General features: G+C 47.5%; 7 protein-coding genes and 1 non-coding gene across 8 annotated transcripts; 4 read left to right on the top strand and 4 right to left on the bottom strand.

Annotated features, from left to right (window-relative positions):
• Positions 1–108: 108 nt before the first annotated feature.
• CLUP02_09745 (uncharacterized protein) lies at positions 109–546 on the bottom strand (the record flags this gene model as incomplete). The annotated part of the gene is made up of 2 exons (XM_049288723.1): positions 109–417; positions 478–546. Coding segments are annotated over 2 exons (378 nt in total), but the record flags the coding sequence as incomplete, so codon positions are not given.
• A 2,249-nt stretch (positions 547–2,795) lies between these two features.
• On the top strand, positions 2,796–3,301 carry CLUP02_09744 (uncharacterized protein; the record flags this gene model as incomplete). The annotated part of the gene is made up of 3 exons (XM_049288722.1): positions 2,796–2,917; positions 3,044–3,111; positions 3,186–3,301. 3 exons carry the CDS (start codon positions 2,796–2,798, stop codon positions 3,299–3,301), a joined length of 306 nt encoding a protein of 101 aa, XP_049145866.1.
• A 49-nt stretch (positions 3,302–3,350) lies between these two features.
• Positions 3,351–4,644, bottom strand: CLUP02_09743 (uncharacterized protein; the record flags this gene model as incomplete). The annotated part of the gene is made up of 6 exons (XM_049288721.1): positions 3,351–3,399; positions 3,457–3,579; positions 3,650–3,919; positions 3,978–4,044; positions 4,098–4,139; positions 4,248–4,644. 6 exons carry the CDS (start codon positions 4,642–4,644, stop codon positions 3,351–3,353), a joined length of 948 nt encoding a protein of 315 aa, XP_049145865.1.
• An 845-nt stretch (positions 4,645–5,489) lies between these two features.
• Positions 5,490–9,412, top strand: CLUP02_09742 (uncharacterized protein; the record flags this gene model as incomplete). Its single annotated transcript, XM_049288720.1, has 8 exons — positions 5,490–5,514; positions 5,583–6,068; positions 6,136–6,216; positions 6,341–7,178; positions 7,835–8,390; positions 8,452–8,600; positions 8,652–9,115; positions 9,192–9,412. 8 exons carry the CDS (start codon positions 5,490–5,492, stop codon positions 9,410–9,412), a joined length of 2,820 nt encoding a protein of 939 aa, XP_049145864.1.
• Positions 9,413–9,667: 255 nt separating this feature from the next.
• CLUP02_09741 (endoglucanase-6B) lies at positions 9,668–12,107 on the bottom strand (the record flags this gene model as incomplete). Its single annotated transcript, XM_049288719.1, has 6 exons — positions 9,668–10,131; positions 10,195–10,915; positions 11,000–11,096; positions 11,182–11,289; positions 11,415–11,468; positions 12,079–12,107. The coding sequence occupies 6 exons, from the start codon at positions 12,105–12,107 to the stop codon at positions 9,668–9,670; spliced, it is 1,473 nt and encodes a 490-aa protein (XP_049145863.1).
• A 1,062-nt stretch (positions 12,108–13,169) lies between these two features.
• On the top strand, positions 13,170–14,966 carry CLUP02_09740 (uncharacterized protein; the record flags this gene model as incomplete). The annotated part of the gene is made up of 5 exons (XM_049288718.1): positions 13,170–13,325; positions 13,390–14,115; positions 14,171–14,363; positions 14,420–14,516; positions 14,597–14,966. 5 exons carry the CDS (start codon positions 13,170–13,172, stop codon positions 14,964–14,966), a joined length of 1,542 nt encoding a protein of 513 aa, XP_049145862.1.
• Positions 14,967–15,235: 269 nt separating this feature from the next.
• Positions 15,236–15,300, bottom strand: CLUP02_tRNA157. Its single transcript has one exon. It is a non-coding gene; the product is annotated as a tRNA-Lys (tRNA).
• Positions 15,301–15,511: 211 nt separating this feature from the next.
• CLUP02_09739 (glycosyl hydrolase family 26) lies at positions 15,512–18,355 on the top strand (the record flags this gene model as incomplete). Its single annotated transcript, XM_049288717.1, has 7 exons — positions 15,512–15,583; positions 15,648–15,865; positions 16,015–16,235; positions 16,297–17,306; positions 17,364–17,555; positions 17,623–17,636; positions 17,665–18,355. 7 exons carry the CDS (start codon positions 15,512–15,514, stop codon positions 18,353–18,355), a joined length of 2,418 nt encoding a protein of 805 aa, XP_049145861.1.
• Between the last annotated feature and the right edge of the window lie 537 nt (positions 18,356–18,892).

Raw genomic sequence — 18,892 nt, 5'->3', positions numbered from 1 at the left:
GACACTTTCTGCCGCTGGTCTTACTCTTAGACGATTCTTCGGATCTCCTCAGCCTTATGTTCCTGTCGCTTCGTGCTCAAGACCATGAAATAATCATCTTGACCATTTCTAGCAGCTCACGGCGGGCGTGTCTCCGCGATCGGCGTCGGTCGTAGCAGGGCATCCACTGATGCACTTCCGGCAGACCTGTCCGCTACCCTCGGGTTCCGAGCTGCTGCAACTTCCATCACAGCGGCCGGCGTCGAAAGACTTGTAGTGGCAGTCGTAGCAGTCGCGACGCATGAGGTTGTTCTTCTCAGAAGGGGTGGCAAGGACGCCCGAGGTAACCAAGGTGATTGCGGCGACGATGGTGGCGAACTTCATGGCTGCGGTTCGGAGGCAATATTTCGACAAGTGTATAGACAGGGTCTTCCTTTTCTATGACAAGGATAAGTTGGTCAAGTTCTCCGTCAGCTTTGCTTCAAGTTGGAAACCTACCTTAGAGCAGACGTCGGAAATGACAATCAAGGAGTAAAGGACGTGAAGGTTGTGATGTCGTGCCGTGTGACTATAAATTGAAAGTCTTGCCAGCTTGGAGATTTATAGTCCAACTATGATTGCTTCTTCAATTGAGGAAAGAGCAGTAAGCGATCGCCATTCCTGAAATAGCATCAGGTGATGGATCGAGTCAGTCCTCATGTTTTCCTCTAGAAGCTGTTCCACGATCGACAAACCTTATTCTGAAAAGTTGCCATTCATAGCTCTGCATGTGGATATTTTCTGCAATGAGTCTTTTCACTTTAATTGCCAATTCAAGCACAGTACCTTCAATACGCGTACTAAGTCGACCCACCCCCTTTTGGCCACCCCCCCCTTTTGGCCACCCCATTTCTCTATCCCAGCCACCGCATTAAAACCCTACCTACGATTTTTAAACTACTATAATAATTATAAAAATCGTCTAAATATAATTCTTTTTTATATACTTATTTATTAATATATAATAGTCTTATATACTAAAAATAAAGTTATTTAGGCTCTTAAGGCTATTAAAAAAGGTCTCTTAGTTAATTAGGCCTCGATTAAGTTTAGAGTTTTAAAGTTAACTCTTTATAACTATAAAAGAGGCTATTAAATAAGGGTAATAGTATTTATAAACCTCTAAAAGCTTTTTTTATAATAAGAAGACTAGCTAGCTTAGTAAGTTCGTATTTAATATAATTTAAGTATTATACTAATTTATAAATAACTTATAAAATTCGCTAAGTAAGTTTTAAAATCCTAAAAAGATATAAATCCTCTTAAGAAGAGATAAATAGACGCTTTTTTAAAAAGGAACTTATTAATTAAGGTCTAGAGAAGTCGTACTATTGATTCGAGGTATCTAAATAGGGCTATTATTAATATAATTAAGTTATAGTTTAGATTACTTAATATACTAAAGATTAATAATATTAAATAGGCTAATAAGTATAATATAAATAAGACTAGTATCCTAGAGGGTAAGGGATTTAATAGCCTAGTTTTAAATAAAATAGAGACTATAATAATATAAAAAAAAGAGCCTAGTTCGCATACTTAAGTATTTATAATCGAATATATTTTTATTAATAGTTAAGTTATTAAACTATTAATTATATATAAAAAAAAGTTAATATAATAGTAGTAATTTCTACTTAAACTTAACCCTTATACTAGTTAAGAGTTTATAATAATAAATAATAGCTAGATAATTAATAAAACTACCCTTAAGTAGTTAAAAATAGTATTCTTATTATAAACTAAGACCCCCCCCCTTAGGGGGCTTAGTATACTTAATAAGCCTCGATTATTAGTTCTAAATAACTATAAGAGTTATATAATAATAAAATTTATATAAGAATACTATAAAAATAACGTCTACTTACTATTCTTATTACTATATACTTCTTATATCCTCTAGCTATTAAATATAGCTATTTTTAGACTTATTAAGTCTAAGTATAAAAAGGAGCTTAGTAAGGAGGACATAGTAAACAATTCTACTATCGTTAAAAAGCGGTACTTTTTAAACTACGATTAAAAAGCTCGTTTAGCTAGTCTAACGTCGTTAAATATATAAAGTAAATAAAAAGTAATTAGACTATATCCCCCTAATATAGCTAAACTATTTACTAATCTAATAGTCCTATTTAACTTAGTTATACTAACTAAAAAGACTATAAATACTAAGTAAGTAATTAATAATATTAGAAAAGTTATTAATTAAGTATTAGCGGCGTTTATTATTAATTAGTTAATACTTAAAAAGGCTAGCGAGCTCTATAATTAGTTAAAGTTATTTATAAAGCTTAGTTTAGATTATAATACTTAATAATTACTATTTAAAAAGGTAAAAAAGGTATTTAACAAGTAGGCCTACTATTTAGTAATATCTTAGTACTATATTCGAGTTCTAAAAGCTAAAGTTAACTAATTAAAGCTATAAAAAAAAGAGTATATTAATAAATCTAAATACTAATTTTATAAATATTTAAAATATATAAAGAGCTTAAAAAGACTTTAGTAACTATTTAGTTAGTCCTAGTCGACTCGTAGGGGTCGAATTACTTAGGGAGAATAATAACTATATTATTATAATAGTAGAAGATAGTTAATTAATTAAGTGTAGTTAGTAGCGATGTTTTGATACTATGTTTTGATAGGGTGGCTAAAAGGGGGGGGTGGCCAAAAGGGGGTGGGTCGACTTAGTATGCTGCATCCCGCTCGTTGTTGAAGATCCGTTGAGGCTTAGCAGTCGACGTATGCCTCCCGCGATGAGATAGCTAGTCGTGACTATGAACTTCAAGCCTAGATTGAGTCATGGTTTGATAGTTGATGCTACAGATTATACATGCACTCAATACCAGAACTCAGGTGATACAGACTTTCCAACTTACCACTCATTTAGGTTGATAGGGTGACGATGCGGACGGGTCCGAAAGCTTTCGCTCATTCTTCTTGACCATTGGAACTTTCGTGATCAGTTATGTCTTGTGTCCGGACGTAGTAGCGGTCAAATGTGTATGAGAGAACAAGGTCCCAGCCTGACTACATTCGGTTTCGTGTTGCCGCTGCATCTGAGTCGTCGCCGGCAAGGAGCAACGGTGAATAGTGGGCTCGAAATACCGGTGTGCGGATACTGTCCCTAGGATTGTTAAGTAATCTTGCATGCCGTGGGATCCGAGGGTCCCCATTTGTGGTCTTTCCTCTCTACGGTACCGAGGTCACGGCGTTGTGGAATGAGCCATTTCCTACTTTAGTTGACTCGACAAAAAGACAACCGCGCAGATTGGAGATTTAAGACTCGGAATTCTCCCATGCTATTTGAAACAATCGTGTTTATCATTCCTCTATTCAGTCTTGTCCTGTTTTGCCTGGTTCCCAGCGAACGATGAGCTGCTGGTCCTTCTGCGTTACCTACTTATGCAAATCTTCAAGTCCGTACCTTAGCGAGACCGAGCCTTCGGATCCGGCACGGAACTCAGACCAACCGAACTGAGTAATTTCAGACCTATCCAGGGCCCAAGGTGGTCTTCAAAGCGAATGACACAAACCCCTACATGGATATACGTTTTCCAGCTTGTCGAAGGTCCAAGCTCCATAAGGGAAACTCCATATCAATACCCATCAATCGTTTTCGGAGTCAGACAGCATGAGAGTTTGATCCTTGGTGGGCAATCCTCCGAGGATTGCATTGCAGCCGGGAGATCGTTTTAAATGTCTCTTGATGTAGGACGCCTTTGACAATTTTGTTCGGCATACTTGGCAACGTCGCCTCGGATCAGGTATGTTATTCTCTTTAGACCACTTCTTGTGATAGCGATAAGAGTGCTCGTTCCGCTCCTTGGATGTTGCAAATGTCATGGAGCACTTTTCGCAACCGCATTTGACCCGTCGTCGGTGTCGTTTTTCATGTCGCCTGACGGAAGTTCAGATGTCTTGTGGGCTTGGCAAGGCATGCAGAGGGTCAAACCTACCGAAACTTTTCACCCGCCTCATACCACTTTTGGTGCTTGAGACAGAAGACACGTCCTGGGTGGGATACTACGAAGCCGTCAATTCAGTCCCGCCCAAATACAGCAGGAGGGGTTCAGTACCATCAACAACAAACAACAGGCTTGATTGCTCCCCGAAGGTACCTTGACAGAATTCAGCCGGCTCATGACTTGACGAGCGAAGGCCAGAAACATGTGTAAATTCCGACAACTAAGCCATCGGAGTAGGTCCATGGAGAGCATCCCAGATACTCGCGTCGGTATTGGAGATGTCGGATGGGTCTTCAGTAGAAGCAGAAATCTCTACCATGAAATGTTGCTGAGTGCTATAGGATGACTCGGTCTCCATAGCCGATATCTGGACCCTATCCCCGGCATGGTTGATATGGGCTTCATCCTCATCGTAATTTGGGTAGTGCGTAGGTTGAAACAAGTGATTGATCTCAAAACAATCGAGCAAATTGGGGTTGATGTCTTGAAGGGCTGTATCAACAAGGGCTGAAATCTGATCTGTCTCAATCAGCAGATCGACCGGAGGCCAGCCTAGCGGATCCCACGTGGACAAGTCCTCATTGCCTAAAAGCTCGGTGAGTACAGTACTAGGGCTCTCCGACTCCTCAAACGGCTCGGGAGGTGTCGGGGAGCTCATGGTCTGAGGCTTTCAAGGGTTACTTTCTGAGCGAGCGAAGGAATCGCCGGTTCCGATTGCGATCCGGACGGGGAAAATGCGATTAACAAATCAAAAGCTAGCTGACGACAGTCCGAACCGACAACTTATATGTACCTTCACATCATGTGTTCACAAAAAGATGGAAGCGGCGGGCGGGTGTAGTCGTTTCGGTAGGCTGGATTTCGAATCCCCAACCAAATTGACGTTCACTGCTCTCGAGCTGTTCAGGCCTATCGCTGCTTCAGACCTTATCGATGTCAGCCCAACTTCGGGCTTCGCGGAAAAACTCTCCAATGAGACGAAGAAGTGTATAAGCCTGTTCCTGGTCCAGGGTGTAAGTCCTGGTACAAAGCCTGAGCTTAAATCCGTTGGGACGAGCTAATCCTTCACGGGATGGTGGGCTGGCCTCCTGCAGCTGATGCACGAAGTAAAGCGACTAAGGATGACTACTTCCATAAGTTTGGTCAAATTATCCCATCGACTGCTACAAGGTGACAGTATATCCGAGTGCGGGGGAAGAACTAATCAGGCGTTATTCCGATTTATTTCCACTATATCCGCAAATTAAAAAATTCATATCTCAGAAAATTTAGAGAAAAGCTGGAGACCATTGTACTGTCGCCTTGTAGCAGTCGATGGGATAACGTAATTACATGTCGTCACGGTCATTTACTTGTCTCGTGATGTTGCGCAGACGTTTTTGAAGCTGTATATCTTGCGAATCTAGTGGGAGCAACAGCACAATGCTGAAGGACGTCGGCGCCTTTGATTTCCCTATGTAGCAGTCGCCATTCAAGGTGCAATTTTCAAATCACCACATCAACATGGTTCCAGTTGCGACCTCACCACGTTCGTATCATGTGCTTCCTGAAGCTACATACAGCTGTCTATCTCATCGCCGCTGACTACTGCTACAGCTGGACTTATCTCGATGAAGTCTCGAGTCATCAACAAGTTTTATGAGCCCCTGGTTCTTCTGAAGGCAATGAACGATGAGATGACAAACCTGGCCGAATTCGTCGACCCAGATGATCTCAACTATCGCGGAGATGTGAAGAGAATCTTCCAGGCCTTCATATACAAGCTAGCTCATGTTTGCGACAGTACCCCGGGCAACGGGGGCGGTACCGTTACCTCAATCATGTTGCTTCACGGTTCCGAGGCAACAAATGTTGAGTATCATCTTGCATCGAATCAGCGAATTGCAGATGATCTCAAGAACGTCAGGGCATACATCCAATATCTACTTGAGCGATTGAACAGAGCATCAACGTCAGAAAGGACCTCAGAGCTGCGTAAGGACTTGCTAAACGCAGTACTCTGGTTCAACAGACCCAGAATCAACTCCTACATCGTCAGACTTAAGAAAGAGATACAACGCTGCATCGATGATGCTCGAAATGGTAGGCCAAGCTGTTGAACGTTCGACGACTGATTTGAAAGTATAAATGACTTATAGCACGTTGATAGTTGAATCAGTCATTGAATCCCTAACAAGCACTCTCGGACTGCTTGAATTTCACGACGACAGGATGGCCACTCAATCTCATTGTGAGTTGAATACCGTTGATTATCAACGAAACTACATTTATCCAGGAGTGATTGACCTAATCAGATGATGCCACAGACCTTCACAAATGCAACGTTCTTCTACACAACCTGATAAACTTGAAAGCCTCCGAGGTCTGGGTATACATCGACCAACAAGCGACAGGAGTTCGTTTGAATGGAGTCACAAGCAACTCCTCTTCTTACTGGCCTGAGATACGGCATATGGTTAATCGTCTTCTGGCATATTGTAAGGACATCGAGTTCTTCCTTCTTGCGAAAGACAACTGGCCTGAGATATTTCGAAACTTCGAGATCTTGATTCACCCATCCAGTCACCCGCTCTCGCGACCAGGACGGAACAAAAGTATGACCGCCGAAGGCATTGTCGGTCGCATGACCCGCAAAGAAGACATCATCGAAAAGTTTAGGGAATTCGTTCAAGACCTGCAAATCATGCACTTGGACCAAAGAATTCAAACAGAATACCAAAAAGACAACTTTCATCCAATTGTCCACTCGGAGATTTTGCTGCTTAATCACCTCGAGAAAACAGCGGGAGGCGTTTCCCCTGACAGGTTCTTCAATAATTGGATGTACATTGGCAGCAGCAAGCCAACCTGCCGGCTCTGCGAGTACTACTTCGAGGAGCACCGGTCTGGCGTCGGGCATCGAAGCAGTCACAAGAACCTTTATATCAGCTGGCGCGTTCCTGATGTACTCCAATCCGAAGGTCACGGAGGCGAAGAGAAGCGACAAGTTATGGTCGATAGGTTGCTTTTGAGGATTCGCAAAGATGCCTTCAATCTCGTGGAGAAAAAGGTGAGGCCGACATTCAGGAACCACGATTCCATCACGTCATCCGTCAGCATGACTCTGCATGGGAAATGGAGCGAGGCTTCCGACATATCTGATGTCATGGCCTCAATGGGAAGTCTGCAATTGAACACCGAGGGAGATACTCAGTGAGCGGAGCCAAATTGGAGGGACCTGACCAAATTGGAAAGACACCGTCGCGAATTTTGGGTTTCACGTCAGAATAATTTTCACCAATACTTGACGCATGAAGACGAGATCCCACCGGCGAACTGCATGCCTATGGTAGGATTCGCATTGTTATCTCCCTACAGTTTAATTAGCGCAATAACAAAATTGAGCTCAATCATGTGATGCGGTACACTACACGTAAGCGCCGGGGTGCTTTGTTGGTGGCTGAATCCCTCAGGTTCATCTCATGGTCATAGACCCCGCACCTGTCGGTGGCGTGAAGAAGAGGCGTGATGTTTGCGTTCCACAACGTACGACCTCAACACCTGCCCATTAGTCAAATCAACGCTCTTCATGCTCGTAATGCCTTCAAAAGTATTGAGTATATTTGAGTGGACATCTCATCATCCTATAACGGCTGCCATCGCACTGTTAATACCCGTAATACTGCTGGTTTGCCTCCGCCGGCCAAGTCAAGATGAGCCACCGTCACTTCCCGAGGTCGTGCCTTTCATCAGCAATACCTATCAATACATGACGAATATCAGAAGACTGATGGAGCGTGCAAGGTTCGTCAAGATGAAATGGCAGGTCGTGCCGTATGCTGAGGCGTCGCTGACTTGTTGCTTGTAAGCCGTTCCATGAATCACAGCAACATCGTCAAATTCTACCTAGGACCAATGCGCGTATACTTTGTACAGGGGGGAGAAAGTGTGCAAGCCATGTTTCGATCATCTACCAGCATCAGCTCGAATAAGTTCATCCTACTGGTCATGAGAAACCTGCAAGGATCCGCCCAAAAAGATGTCGACAAGTTCGCAAACGACCTCTCGGGGCGGCAAAGAGTACCTGCACCCGGCTACGAAAACACACCGCAAGAGGAGCGATATTGGTACACTTTGCATCACATTACCGTTGAACATCTATCACGCGCAGAGCCCACCGCTCATTTGGCAGAGACTTACACAAACTTCTTTAACGAGGCTTTGGAAAAGCAGCCTGTGGGCCAGTGGGCGACTGTTCGTCTTTTGGAATTCTTGAAGAGGGAAATGTGTGCGAGCGCCATCAGGTCATTCTGCGGCACCGAGTTATTGGAGATGTTTCCGGACTACGTCGAGCAGTTCTGGCGTTTCGATAGCATCGCTTTTCAGGTTGTGTATGGGCTACCAAAGTGGATCAACAGCGGTCCGGTAAATGAACGCGATAAGTTGAACGGCATGACGCAGGAGTATCTGAGAAAGGCCTTTGCAGAATTTGATTGGGACGGTTCTGCGGTGGATTGATTCCATCTGGGAGCCCACGTTCGGATCAAGCTACGTTCGCAAGATGACCAAATGGCTTCACGACACAGATATGGCTCCGGAGACTCAAGCCGGTTTCTACATGATTGCGATCTTTGGGTACGTCCGAAAGCTTCGTGTTGACAAGGTGCACTGATGCTAATCTGTCAGAATAAACGCGAACACAATACCAATCACCACCTGGGCGATGATTGAGCTCTTGCGAGATCAGAAGCTGTTCCAAGCAGTTCGCAGCGAGGCCCTTGAGACCCTTAATGTGGATCCCGTTACCGGGAAGCGGTCCTTTAACGTATCCAAGCTCATCTCAATGCCGCTGATGCAGTCTATTTATACGGAGTGCATGCGTCTTCATGTCTCCATTGCGCTCTCCAGAGAAGTCGTCGAGACGACCACGCTCCACGGCTTCCGCTTAGAGAAAGGCTCAATAATTCAGGCCCCGACGCATTTTGTGCACTTGGACGAGCAGATATGGAGCCAGGAAGGACATTCTGCTTCTGAGTTTTGGGCAGAAAGACATCTAAAGCATGTGAAGAAAGTAGAAGAAGGTACTGATCGACTTACCACCGAAAAGCAGTTTGTATTGGCGGGAAAGACCAATGAGTTCATCCCGTTTGGTAAGTGGACTTTCCTGAGTTTCAATGACGAGGGGCATGTCACCACAATGACAGAGTAAACCAACATCATGCATAGGTGGTGGACCATCCATGTGTCCGGGGCGGTTCTTTGCCAAACAAGAGATTCTTCTCACAATCGCCATCCTTGTCACAAAGTTCGACATGGAGTTTGTTGAGTGGACAAATTTGGACGGGTCCAAGTCTGATCGACCCCCTGTGGATGATGAGCGGTACTTTGGTACAGCTGCTGTACCTCCGGATCGCGATGTCAAGGTACGGTGGAAGAAACTCTGGTGACTTCTCCAATTCCAAGCCTTCTTACGAGTTGGTACGTGAAGTCATGTGTGATAAGTGACCTCAATAGTCCCTAAAATCCAATCTTAACTTCGACTGTGGGTGTATGTTCGCAACTTTGCTCTTTAGTGAGCCATGATTTCTGGTTTAATATGTGCCTTATATACTTCTAATGATGGACTATGAACATGAAGGGAATCCCATGGTGACGGTTCACAACTGCGAAGTTGTCATCGGAAATGAGACGGACACTGTTCCTTAAGCGTCACTCGGAAGGATAGAAGGGTCAGCATTCTCGACCAGCATCTGTACATACTCATCGAACCAAGCACCAGCCCTAGGTGCACCCTCAAGACCACAGCGTCCGTCGCTCTCGCCACCTGGCTTCACCCACACGATGGAGTCAATATGGGTGTTGTTCACCGGCGTGCCGGGCTGCATACCGAACCCGGCTGGATGGACATTGCACCATTCACCCCACTCGGCTCTGCTGTTGGAGACACGGCCTTGGTCGATGATAAACCGGGATGGCAGACCTTCAGCCTCCAGGTAGGGAGAAAGGGATAGCGCGTAGTTGTTCTCGTCATACGAGTTGCTCCATTCTGTGTAGTTTGCGCGGGGGTTGGCGTGGAAGGGGTTGTAGTTTGAGACGTTGGTCGAGAAACCGCGGATCTTGGTGTTATTGCCGGCCTTCTGGACGACCTTGGCGAAGAGCTTCGCGGCTATGATCATTGTCAGTAACTCATGTCGTCGGAAAGTGAGTTTTTGTCAATCACGAGACTTACAAGGCTCTAGGTTGTCGTTCCAGCCTAGCCATCCACCATGAGCAGCATCAATGTAGAGATTGACGTGATCATACTGCAAGCTTGAAATAGCATACGCAATACCATCCTCGTACACCGGTTGCGCCTTGGCACAGAACTCGATTCCTAAGTTCGTTACAAGGTTCGCCAAGGAATCCGGCTCGAGAACAACGGCAAAGGTCAAGTCACTGGCAGCAGCCAGCTTCTCTGCGTATGGCTTGACAAAGGTCTCCTTGTACAACTCAAGCCCGTTGTTCTCGCTGCTAAACTCGCCAGCACTCTCTCCTGCACTGCAATCTCTGTCAGGGAGGTCGTAGAGTACCAGACCGACAATTTGCTGCTCGCCCGTCTTAGACTGAACGGCACGGGCTCGTTCGATAGCCGTGTCGATATTTGCTAGACCAGAAACGTCCGCAATCCAGACAAATGTACCGATATCTTGGATGGTTCGGACCTTGCCTGCGTTTACAGTGTCACCCTTGGCGACGAAGGCATCATGAGTCTGTTCAAGCTTATCGGCCCAGTCTGGGTTGGCGTAAAGCTTCTTCCCGTCGAAGGGGTTTGTTGTGTCGTTGCCGGTGCCTGCACGGCGGAAGTGATGTCCTCTCGTACCAAAGCGAGGTGATGCCGATACTGCTCCTAGGGTAGAAAGAAGAGTTAGAAGTGAAGCGAAATGCATTTTGACGATTGTCTGAATGAGCAGCTACTCGACCGGCGGGATTGCTTGCGTGGATGTCAACTCATTCGCAATATCTTCTCCGTGTAGCAAACTTGCTGCTTCTTATACCTCGAGAGCTGGTCCAGTGATCACGTTTGCTACGGCAGTGTCTCTCCCATACCGGAGTGAATGTCGCCAGGTCAAGAACGGAACCAAAGGCGCCTCGCTACAATGCGACGGTTATGATTTACCAAAGGGCCGTTAACACAGTTCTCCGTCCGAGTAGCCTAATTGAGAAAGGATCGACGCACAATCCAGGGCAAAGCGCCAGACTCGATGCATTATGCGATGGTGAAATGTGAGAAATAGATTGCAGGCCGAACAATCGTTGGGTTCCGGCTGCCGTCCCTGGCAGGTGGCTAAGATCTGATTTGTCGGAAAATAACAAGATGCTCGAATTGCCGAGCTAGGCCAAGATCCTTGATTGGAACCGACGGCTTCTCTTCCGAACTCCCAATTCGGAGCCACCAACCTGGTCGCTCACCTCTGGACAACTGGCCTTTTGGACTTTCTATTGTGAGCCTGTAACTCAACAGCACTAAAATTGATTGTTTCAAAAGCATACTTACTGGCTATGGAGAGTTATGCACGTGATTTTTAACACTCCTTGATTCGGGATATCGGGCTGGTGAACCGTCAACCCACAAGGCCTAAGGACAGTTACATACCGTGGTCTACCTATTAAGAAACACGAAGCTCTTCTGATTGTGTTACTGCTGTTCGTTTGTAATTGTCTTAATCAGTTTATCAGATGGCACCTTACCTACCTCAGTGCGCCAGGGTCTCCAACGTTGATGGAAGGGCTCACTCACACCATCTAGCGAATATTCTGCCAGTGGCTAACACTCATATTCGTGGGACTATTTGAACAGAATTGAGTCGATTATATGTGTAGAATCTTGGACTCTGTCAGATGTTTCTATTGCTAATAGCTCTCTCCATCTTGCAAAACCAGGATCTTTAGACCGAACAAGAATCTTTGAAACTAGAGCATAACAACACCGGGCCTTATACGCCCTTTTATTGCTTCTCATAATCTTCAATCTGTGTTTCATTCGGGTGCTTCAGTTGCGGCATGAAATTATACGACCGAAGGCATAAGAGCTCAACATGTTATGCCTTTGACATGTTATGCCTTCTTCGCCTACAAGTAGTCATCACCCGTGAGACGACCCATTGCTGGTGAGATTTTTCTCCGTAAGCGACAGTCTTGATCATACACACCCTTCTTGTTCTATGAAAAGATGATTAGTATACCAGGATCACTGCAAATCGCTTACCTATGTTGGGACAATAAGTATCTCACCTCTAAGAGTACTTACCTACAGTAGAGTGTCTGACAATCCATAGAGTCCTAGTACCTACTTGAAACGACGTGTACGACATCCCACTTGATCAAACATCAGGAGTAGAAGGAATGTCAGTCACCAGGGGGTCGTCATCCCAGCTGTATCTCGCGATGGTTTCAAAGCCTCCATTGTCGTTTTATGTCAATGGCTTCGGAGGGATAATTGATGTCAAGGTTTTGCCAGCAAGCGTCCCATGATCCGTTCAATCCTCCAACGGCGCCGACCAATTCGTTCTCTCCAGGTTGATTGTCACGCGAGCTAGAAGACGATCCTTGCAGGTGTCAGCATATTAGCGGGCATCCTACCAGCCAAATCGACGAGTTATATGCAGCCCAGCAGCCAACCATCTGACCGCTAGCTTAACGCGGAAATCCCATGAAACATAAGACGCGTTTTTTCAGCAGCTTATCTTCATCTAAGAAATGATTTGACAGTGAAGTGGTTCCACTGCCACTATGGTTCCTTTTTCCTTATACGCGAGAAAGAGGTTGCTAACGCCCTCGCGACACCCTAGTGGTTCTAGCGCTGATACGATCTGCCGAATACGGTCAGCATTTCGTACGCGAAGGATCCTAGGCGGCTGCGTAGCAGGGTCCCTCAGTAAGCTTTCCTCCGCCTCCGTCGGCGAATTTTTACTCCCTGATTGCACGTCACCGCTAAGGTTTGCGAAAACGATAGGACTGAAGGGCCCCAGAGACACGTGGGGAACGCGGAGAATGCGTTCGTGGAATCCGTAGTCCGTTCGAACTGTGTGACAGATTGCGACGTTCAGGGTTCAGCTGGGGTCGTACAGCGTACAAAGATCCGACTGCCCCGCAAGACAAACTTGAGACGTTTATCGATCTCGTCGAAGTCCATCATCAGTGTGTTCTCTTTGAAGCATCGATAATATGTTGTGGCTACTGTGGGCGCCAGTCGCTCTCGCGGCTGTAATCATCGCAGTGGATCGACTGCGTAAGAAGATGAAGCCGAATTACGGGCTTCCACTCGTTGGATCTCCTAATGAACGGAGCCTGTCTTCCGCTATTATGGATGGCTATCAAAAGGTGATTTTGCCGGGCTTCCTGTACTTCCTACTGAATCGTCAACTAACCGAGACCCGAATGACAGTATCCAGACACGGCGTTCGTGGTTCCAAGCGACCCCCCAAGGGTCATGCTTCCAATGAACCTATACCAAGAGGTTATCCAAGCACCAGACTCTGAGATGTCCTTCGCTGCTGAGATTTACGACATCTTCCTCGGCCGCTACACTCACGTCGGCGAGAGTCGATGGGAAGTAATCGAGGCCGTACGAATCGACTTGACAAGGAATATGTCTGGTGTTCTCCGGCCAATTCAGGAGGAAGCTAAATTCGGCTTGAGTCAGCTAATTGTAAATTCGGCAGAGTGGAAGACTCTCAATAGCTACCATCTAGTTCTCCGCATGATCGGGTTGATGACTGGCCGGGTCTTCGTTGGCATGCCCTTGAGTCGCGAGGAGGACTGGATTAGGGCTTCGATTACCTTCGCTACAGATGTGGGCAAAAGTCGTATGGCTGCCCTCCGATGGAACCCGTGGATCAGGCCTCTTGTCCTCCCGTTTATTCCTGAGGTGCGCCATACGCGCCGAGCGCTTCAAAAAGCAAACGAGCAGATGCGACCTTTAGTCAAGGAAGTTCTCCGAAGTGAGAGCTTGCCTGACGAAAAGCCGGCGAAACCAGGTGCTCCTGGAGCTTTCGTATCGTGGATGATGAAGTATCTAACTGCCGAGGAGAAGACTCCAGAGACAATGGGGACCAACCAGATGTTGCTTTCGTTTGCTGCCATTCACACAACTTCCGGCACAACCACATTAGTATGAATCTAGATTACATGCTGGATGGTCCAAAGTTCGAGTTAACGTTTCTCAGGCTCTTCACGACTTGCTTGGCCGCCCCGAGTACATCGAGCCTCTGCGTGAGGAGATCGAAGAAGTCATCAAAGAAGATGGTGTAGAGAAAGACGAAAATGGGCAAGTGTTTCTTTCAAAGTCTTCTATGGGCAAGTTGAAGAAGCTCGATAGCTTCATCAAGGAAAGTCAGCGCACCAGTCCATTGAGCTTTGGTAAGTTACTCCTATTCTAGTATCAACTTGAGTCCAAAACTCACCTAAGGGAAAAGCCGGCACATCCAGAAGGCTTCGCAAAGACCAAACCTTTTCCAATGGCATGAAGTTGCCAGCTGGAACCGCCATCTCCTTTCCATTATGGGCTGTATAGTAAGTCGTACACGCCATGAGGCTTCGATGCCAGAGCCCAGGTGAAACTCAAAATCAGAGCGAGGCTCACAAACTCCTAGTAATTCTACCACAACAAAGACCTTCAGCCCAGAGTATAATGCCGAGACTGGCAATGCACCACCAAGCGAGTTCGACGGTTTCCGTTTCGCACGCCTACGAGATCAACCAGGTCGTGAGATGAAGCACCAAGCTGCGACAACTGGACCAGATGCGTTCAACTTTGGGCATGGCCCGCACGCATGTCCGGGACGCTTCTTCGCTGTCTATGTGATCAAGTGCATATTCATTGAGTTGTTAATGAACTATGACATCCATCTGAAGGGAAGTGCCGGTAAGACGATGGAGAGACCACCGAACCAAATCAACAAAATGATCGTGCAACCGAATTTCGGGGCCGAGGTTGAGGTGCGAAAGCGTACGAAGGTTTGAACTCGGGGACTGGCTTTGAACATAAAGGGGGCCGACATGTTTTAAATAAGACTCATAATCTAGGCGAGACGAGCAGTCAATTTCACTAGCAGCAGAGCGATATTCAAGATTCTAAAGTTTGCAACCAAAAGGGTACCCGGGGCACGAGTCTTTGACTGCTTGGATCACTGATCGAAGGGCAAAAAGATAATGTCAATCGCTGACGGGAATTGAGCCCGACGTGGCTGGTAATGGTCAGTTATTGTGCTGATACTGATGATCGTGGATTGAAGCTTACGGGTCGAACCCACAACCTTGAGATTAAGAGTCTCACGCTCTACCGATTGAGCTAGCCGGGCAGTTGTGAACAACTGCTGGTTGTTGAAGCGGCGGCTTCGTCAGTGGGATCATGTGGATGGGGCACGATACTATCGAGACCCTAGACTCAGGGCACCAAATTTTTCGAATCTAAGTGAGGCCGAAGTGGATCGTGGAACCGGGCCAAACCATGTCAATGTAAAACCCTTGGCGGCGGACCATCGGCTGCGTGATCGACAAGCCCCATCATGAATAAGGAACCGTCAAGTTCGGATGAACCGCCCAACAATTGTGCCCAAGAGACTCTTCGGACGGCGAGAGTGCGAGAGGATGGAAATGGAGACCACTCTGCGTGGATTGACGCCATCTGGCATCTGAGCCAAGCAAGTGCCGAGTCGCGGGGCAGTCTCCCTTTTTGCAGCATACGGAGCGTCACACTCCGTCTTCAAATACATGAAGGCCAAGCCCCCTTCCGTCATCCCGGTTCGATGCTTTGAGGCCCCGGCAAACATGCTCAATCAAGAGAGACGGGATGGATGGTGGAGACGCAAAATTACCCTCCGTCACCCCTGGAATCTTAATGATCGCCATACCCTTCCCCGGTGAGCCCCCTACGGCACACGGCGAGATTGACACAACGAGGGGGACAGTTCGGGACGAAGGGAGAGTCGCCCGACTTTCGTTTATAACAAGCATTGATATCCCACCGGCGAAGCCAGTCCTTTAGGTTCTCGGGACGATGCCGTTTCAGCCAATCTTTTCGATTCTCTTCCTTTTCTTGTAACATCCCCGCGTTGATCTTCCGTGAAATCATGGCGAGATCCACGGCGCTTTCTCTCCGTGCCGTCCTCGCGTTTGCCGCTGGCGTGTATTCGCAGAACTGCATCGGCAGCACCGGAGCTAAGGTCTACGAGGCCGAAAATGGGGTTCTCAACGGAACCACCGTCGCGACGGAGCAAGCTGGCTTCACAGGTATGGCACGGTTATCATTTAATACTGATCGCATCGTTCGTTGACTTTTGGTGGTTCCCAGGCACCGGCTACGTAACTGGCTTCGAGGATGTCACCGACAAGGTCACCATCAACCTGGACTGCCAGGGCGAAGGACAGAAGCTTTTCGACCTCAATATCAGATACGCTGGTATCTACGGCGAGAAGCGCACGAATGTCATTCTCAATGGCGGTGCCGCTAGCGAGGTGCTCTTGGCCGCGACCGAGACCTGGGCCAACGTCTCCGCCGGTCAGGTGCTGCTCAACGAGGGCAACAACACGCTTGACATTGTAACGCACTGGGGATGGTACCTCATCGACTCCATCACGCTCACGCCCACCGAGGCCCGCGGACCTCACAATGTCAACACGGCTCTCGTCAACGCGAAGTCCAATGCTGATGCCAACGCCCTGTACACCTACCTTCGCTCCATCTATGGCAAGAACATCCTCTCCGGTCAGCAGGAACTCAACTACGCGAACTGGGTCAACGAGACCATCGGCAAGTCACCCGCTCTCGTCAGCGTCGACCTGATGGACTACTCTCCCAGCCGCGTCGAGCGGGGAACTGTCGGTACTGCCGTCGAGGAGGCCATCATCCACCACGAGCGCGGTGGTATCGTCTCCGTGCTCTGGCACTGGAACGCGCCTACTGGTCTGTACGACACGGAGGAGAACAAGTGGTGGAGCGGTTTCTACACTCGCGCCACCGACTTTGATGTCTCAACTGCCCTTGCTGACACCACCAACGCCAACTACACCCTCATTATCCGCGACATCGACGCCATCGCCGTCCAGCTCAAGAAGCTCCAGGATGCCGGAGTCCCCGTTCTTTGGCGCCCACTTCACGAGGCCGAGGGAGCGTGGTTCTGGTGGGGAGCTAAGGGCCCCGAGGCGTGCAAGAAGCTCTGGGCTCTGGTCTACGACCGTCTCACCAACCATCATGAGCTGAACAACCTCGTCTGGATCTGGAACTCGGTTGCTGCCGACTGGTATCCCGGCGATGATACCGTCGACGTCCTCAGCGCGGATGTCTACGCTCAAGGCCACGGCGTAAGCTTATTTTCATTTTCTTTCCTTTCCCAGAATCCGTTGTTCACATGACCACAGCCCATGACGACTCAATATAACGACCTCATCACGCTCGGACAGGACAAGAAGCTCATCGCGGCTACCGAGGTCGGCAGCGCTCCCTTCCCCGATCTTCTCCAGGCTTACGAGGCCCACTGGCTGTACTTCTGCGTCTGGAGCGATGGCTTCATCAACAACACCGAATGGAACAGTGTCGATGACTTGAAGAAAGTGAGTAGCATTGCCAACCCCTGTCTGCGCCGTGCTGGGCCTCTGGTACTAACATTTGAACTCAAAGATCTACAAGAGCGAGTATGTCCTCACTCTTGACGAGATTCAGGGATGGAGAGGTTGAGGATCGGGATATCGAGAAGAGCTTGCCTTCTTCTACTACCTTCTCTGTAAATACTTTTACCAAATCAGTGTATAAAAATCAAAGACTGCTGAGTCTTGTTTTCGAATTTCTCCGCGAGAACTCAGTTCGGTCTGTCCGGGGAAACGGCGCCAACCCTGGAGGTGCTGTCTTTGTCAACACACTGAACGAGCCGACGGATGGCCTGATCGGGACTAAGATGAGCGTCGATGAGCTGTTACGCGTCTTTCAACCGGGTCCTGGCCAGCCATCTAGCCCCGAAATTCTAGACCCGAGTTTAGCCCTGCAATACGTCAGGCGCACTTTGGGAGAAAATCCTATACCTTTGACGTCAGCAGCTTCTGTTATCAAGGCACCGACAAGCAGCGACCCTGTGAGCAGGGACTGGCCTAACGGGACCAACGGGGAATTTGACGAAGGGGATGACGAAGGGGACGACGAAGAGGATGACGAAGAAGACGATGAAGAGGACTACTCAGAGAGTGACATGGAATATTCCGATATCGAAGGGTTTGAGGAATGGGAGTTTGAAGAGAACCCCAGCGGGTATGTCCCTGGCGAAGAGCTCAGAGTCATGAACTTTTGGCGGAACCGTGGTGTCTATGGACGGCCAACCTGGAGAGACATAAAGGCTTATATGGATGGAGTGCGACTCTGATTCAGACTTCGATGGCGCGTTCTATAATAAAGAGGAACAAGAGTGGGAAATTCGATACAACCCGCGTCGGTTTAGGTAAGGAACAATAGGTGCGACAAAGTATTGGATGGACTGTCTACGTGTAATATCAATTGTATATCTTGATGGGCTTGGATTTGAACCTGCAAGTTTGCAGCTTGTTCTCGATTATGCTCAACGTAAACGGGAAAGCGACTCTCATCGCCCATTTATCTTGCAGATCTCAATGTCTGCCTTGCAGCCTGCTCTTCGCTAAGGTCGCTTGAGTAGATTTCTTTTAACCAAGTAGTCATCTGTGAATTGACCATCTTCGGTAGTCTCGGTTTTGATTTCCGACTTCTGGAGGTCATTACATCGCTTCTTGGCGAGAACCTTGCTCATAAAATGGCACAGTAATAGTAATTGCACGTGACGTCACGCGTCAAAGACGCGATGTGGTCCCGCCTTGCCCAGCCTCAGATTGCCGTTCCTTGTTCACAACTCCAAAGACATCCAAGTTGTCGAGACTATACCCCAAAT

Source organism: Colletotrichum lupini, chromosome 5, assembly GCF_023278565.1.
Source record: "Colletotrichum lupini chromosome 5, complete sequence".
NCBI lineage: Eukaryota > Fungi > Ascomycota > Sordariomycetes > Glomerellales > Glomerellaceae > Colletotrichum > Colletotrichum lupini.
Note: the sequence above shows the minus strand (reverse complement) of the source record. Positions and strands in the feature narration are given on the sequence as shown.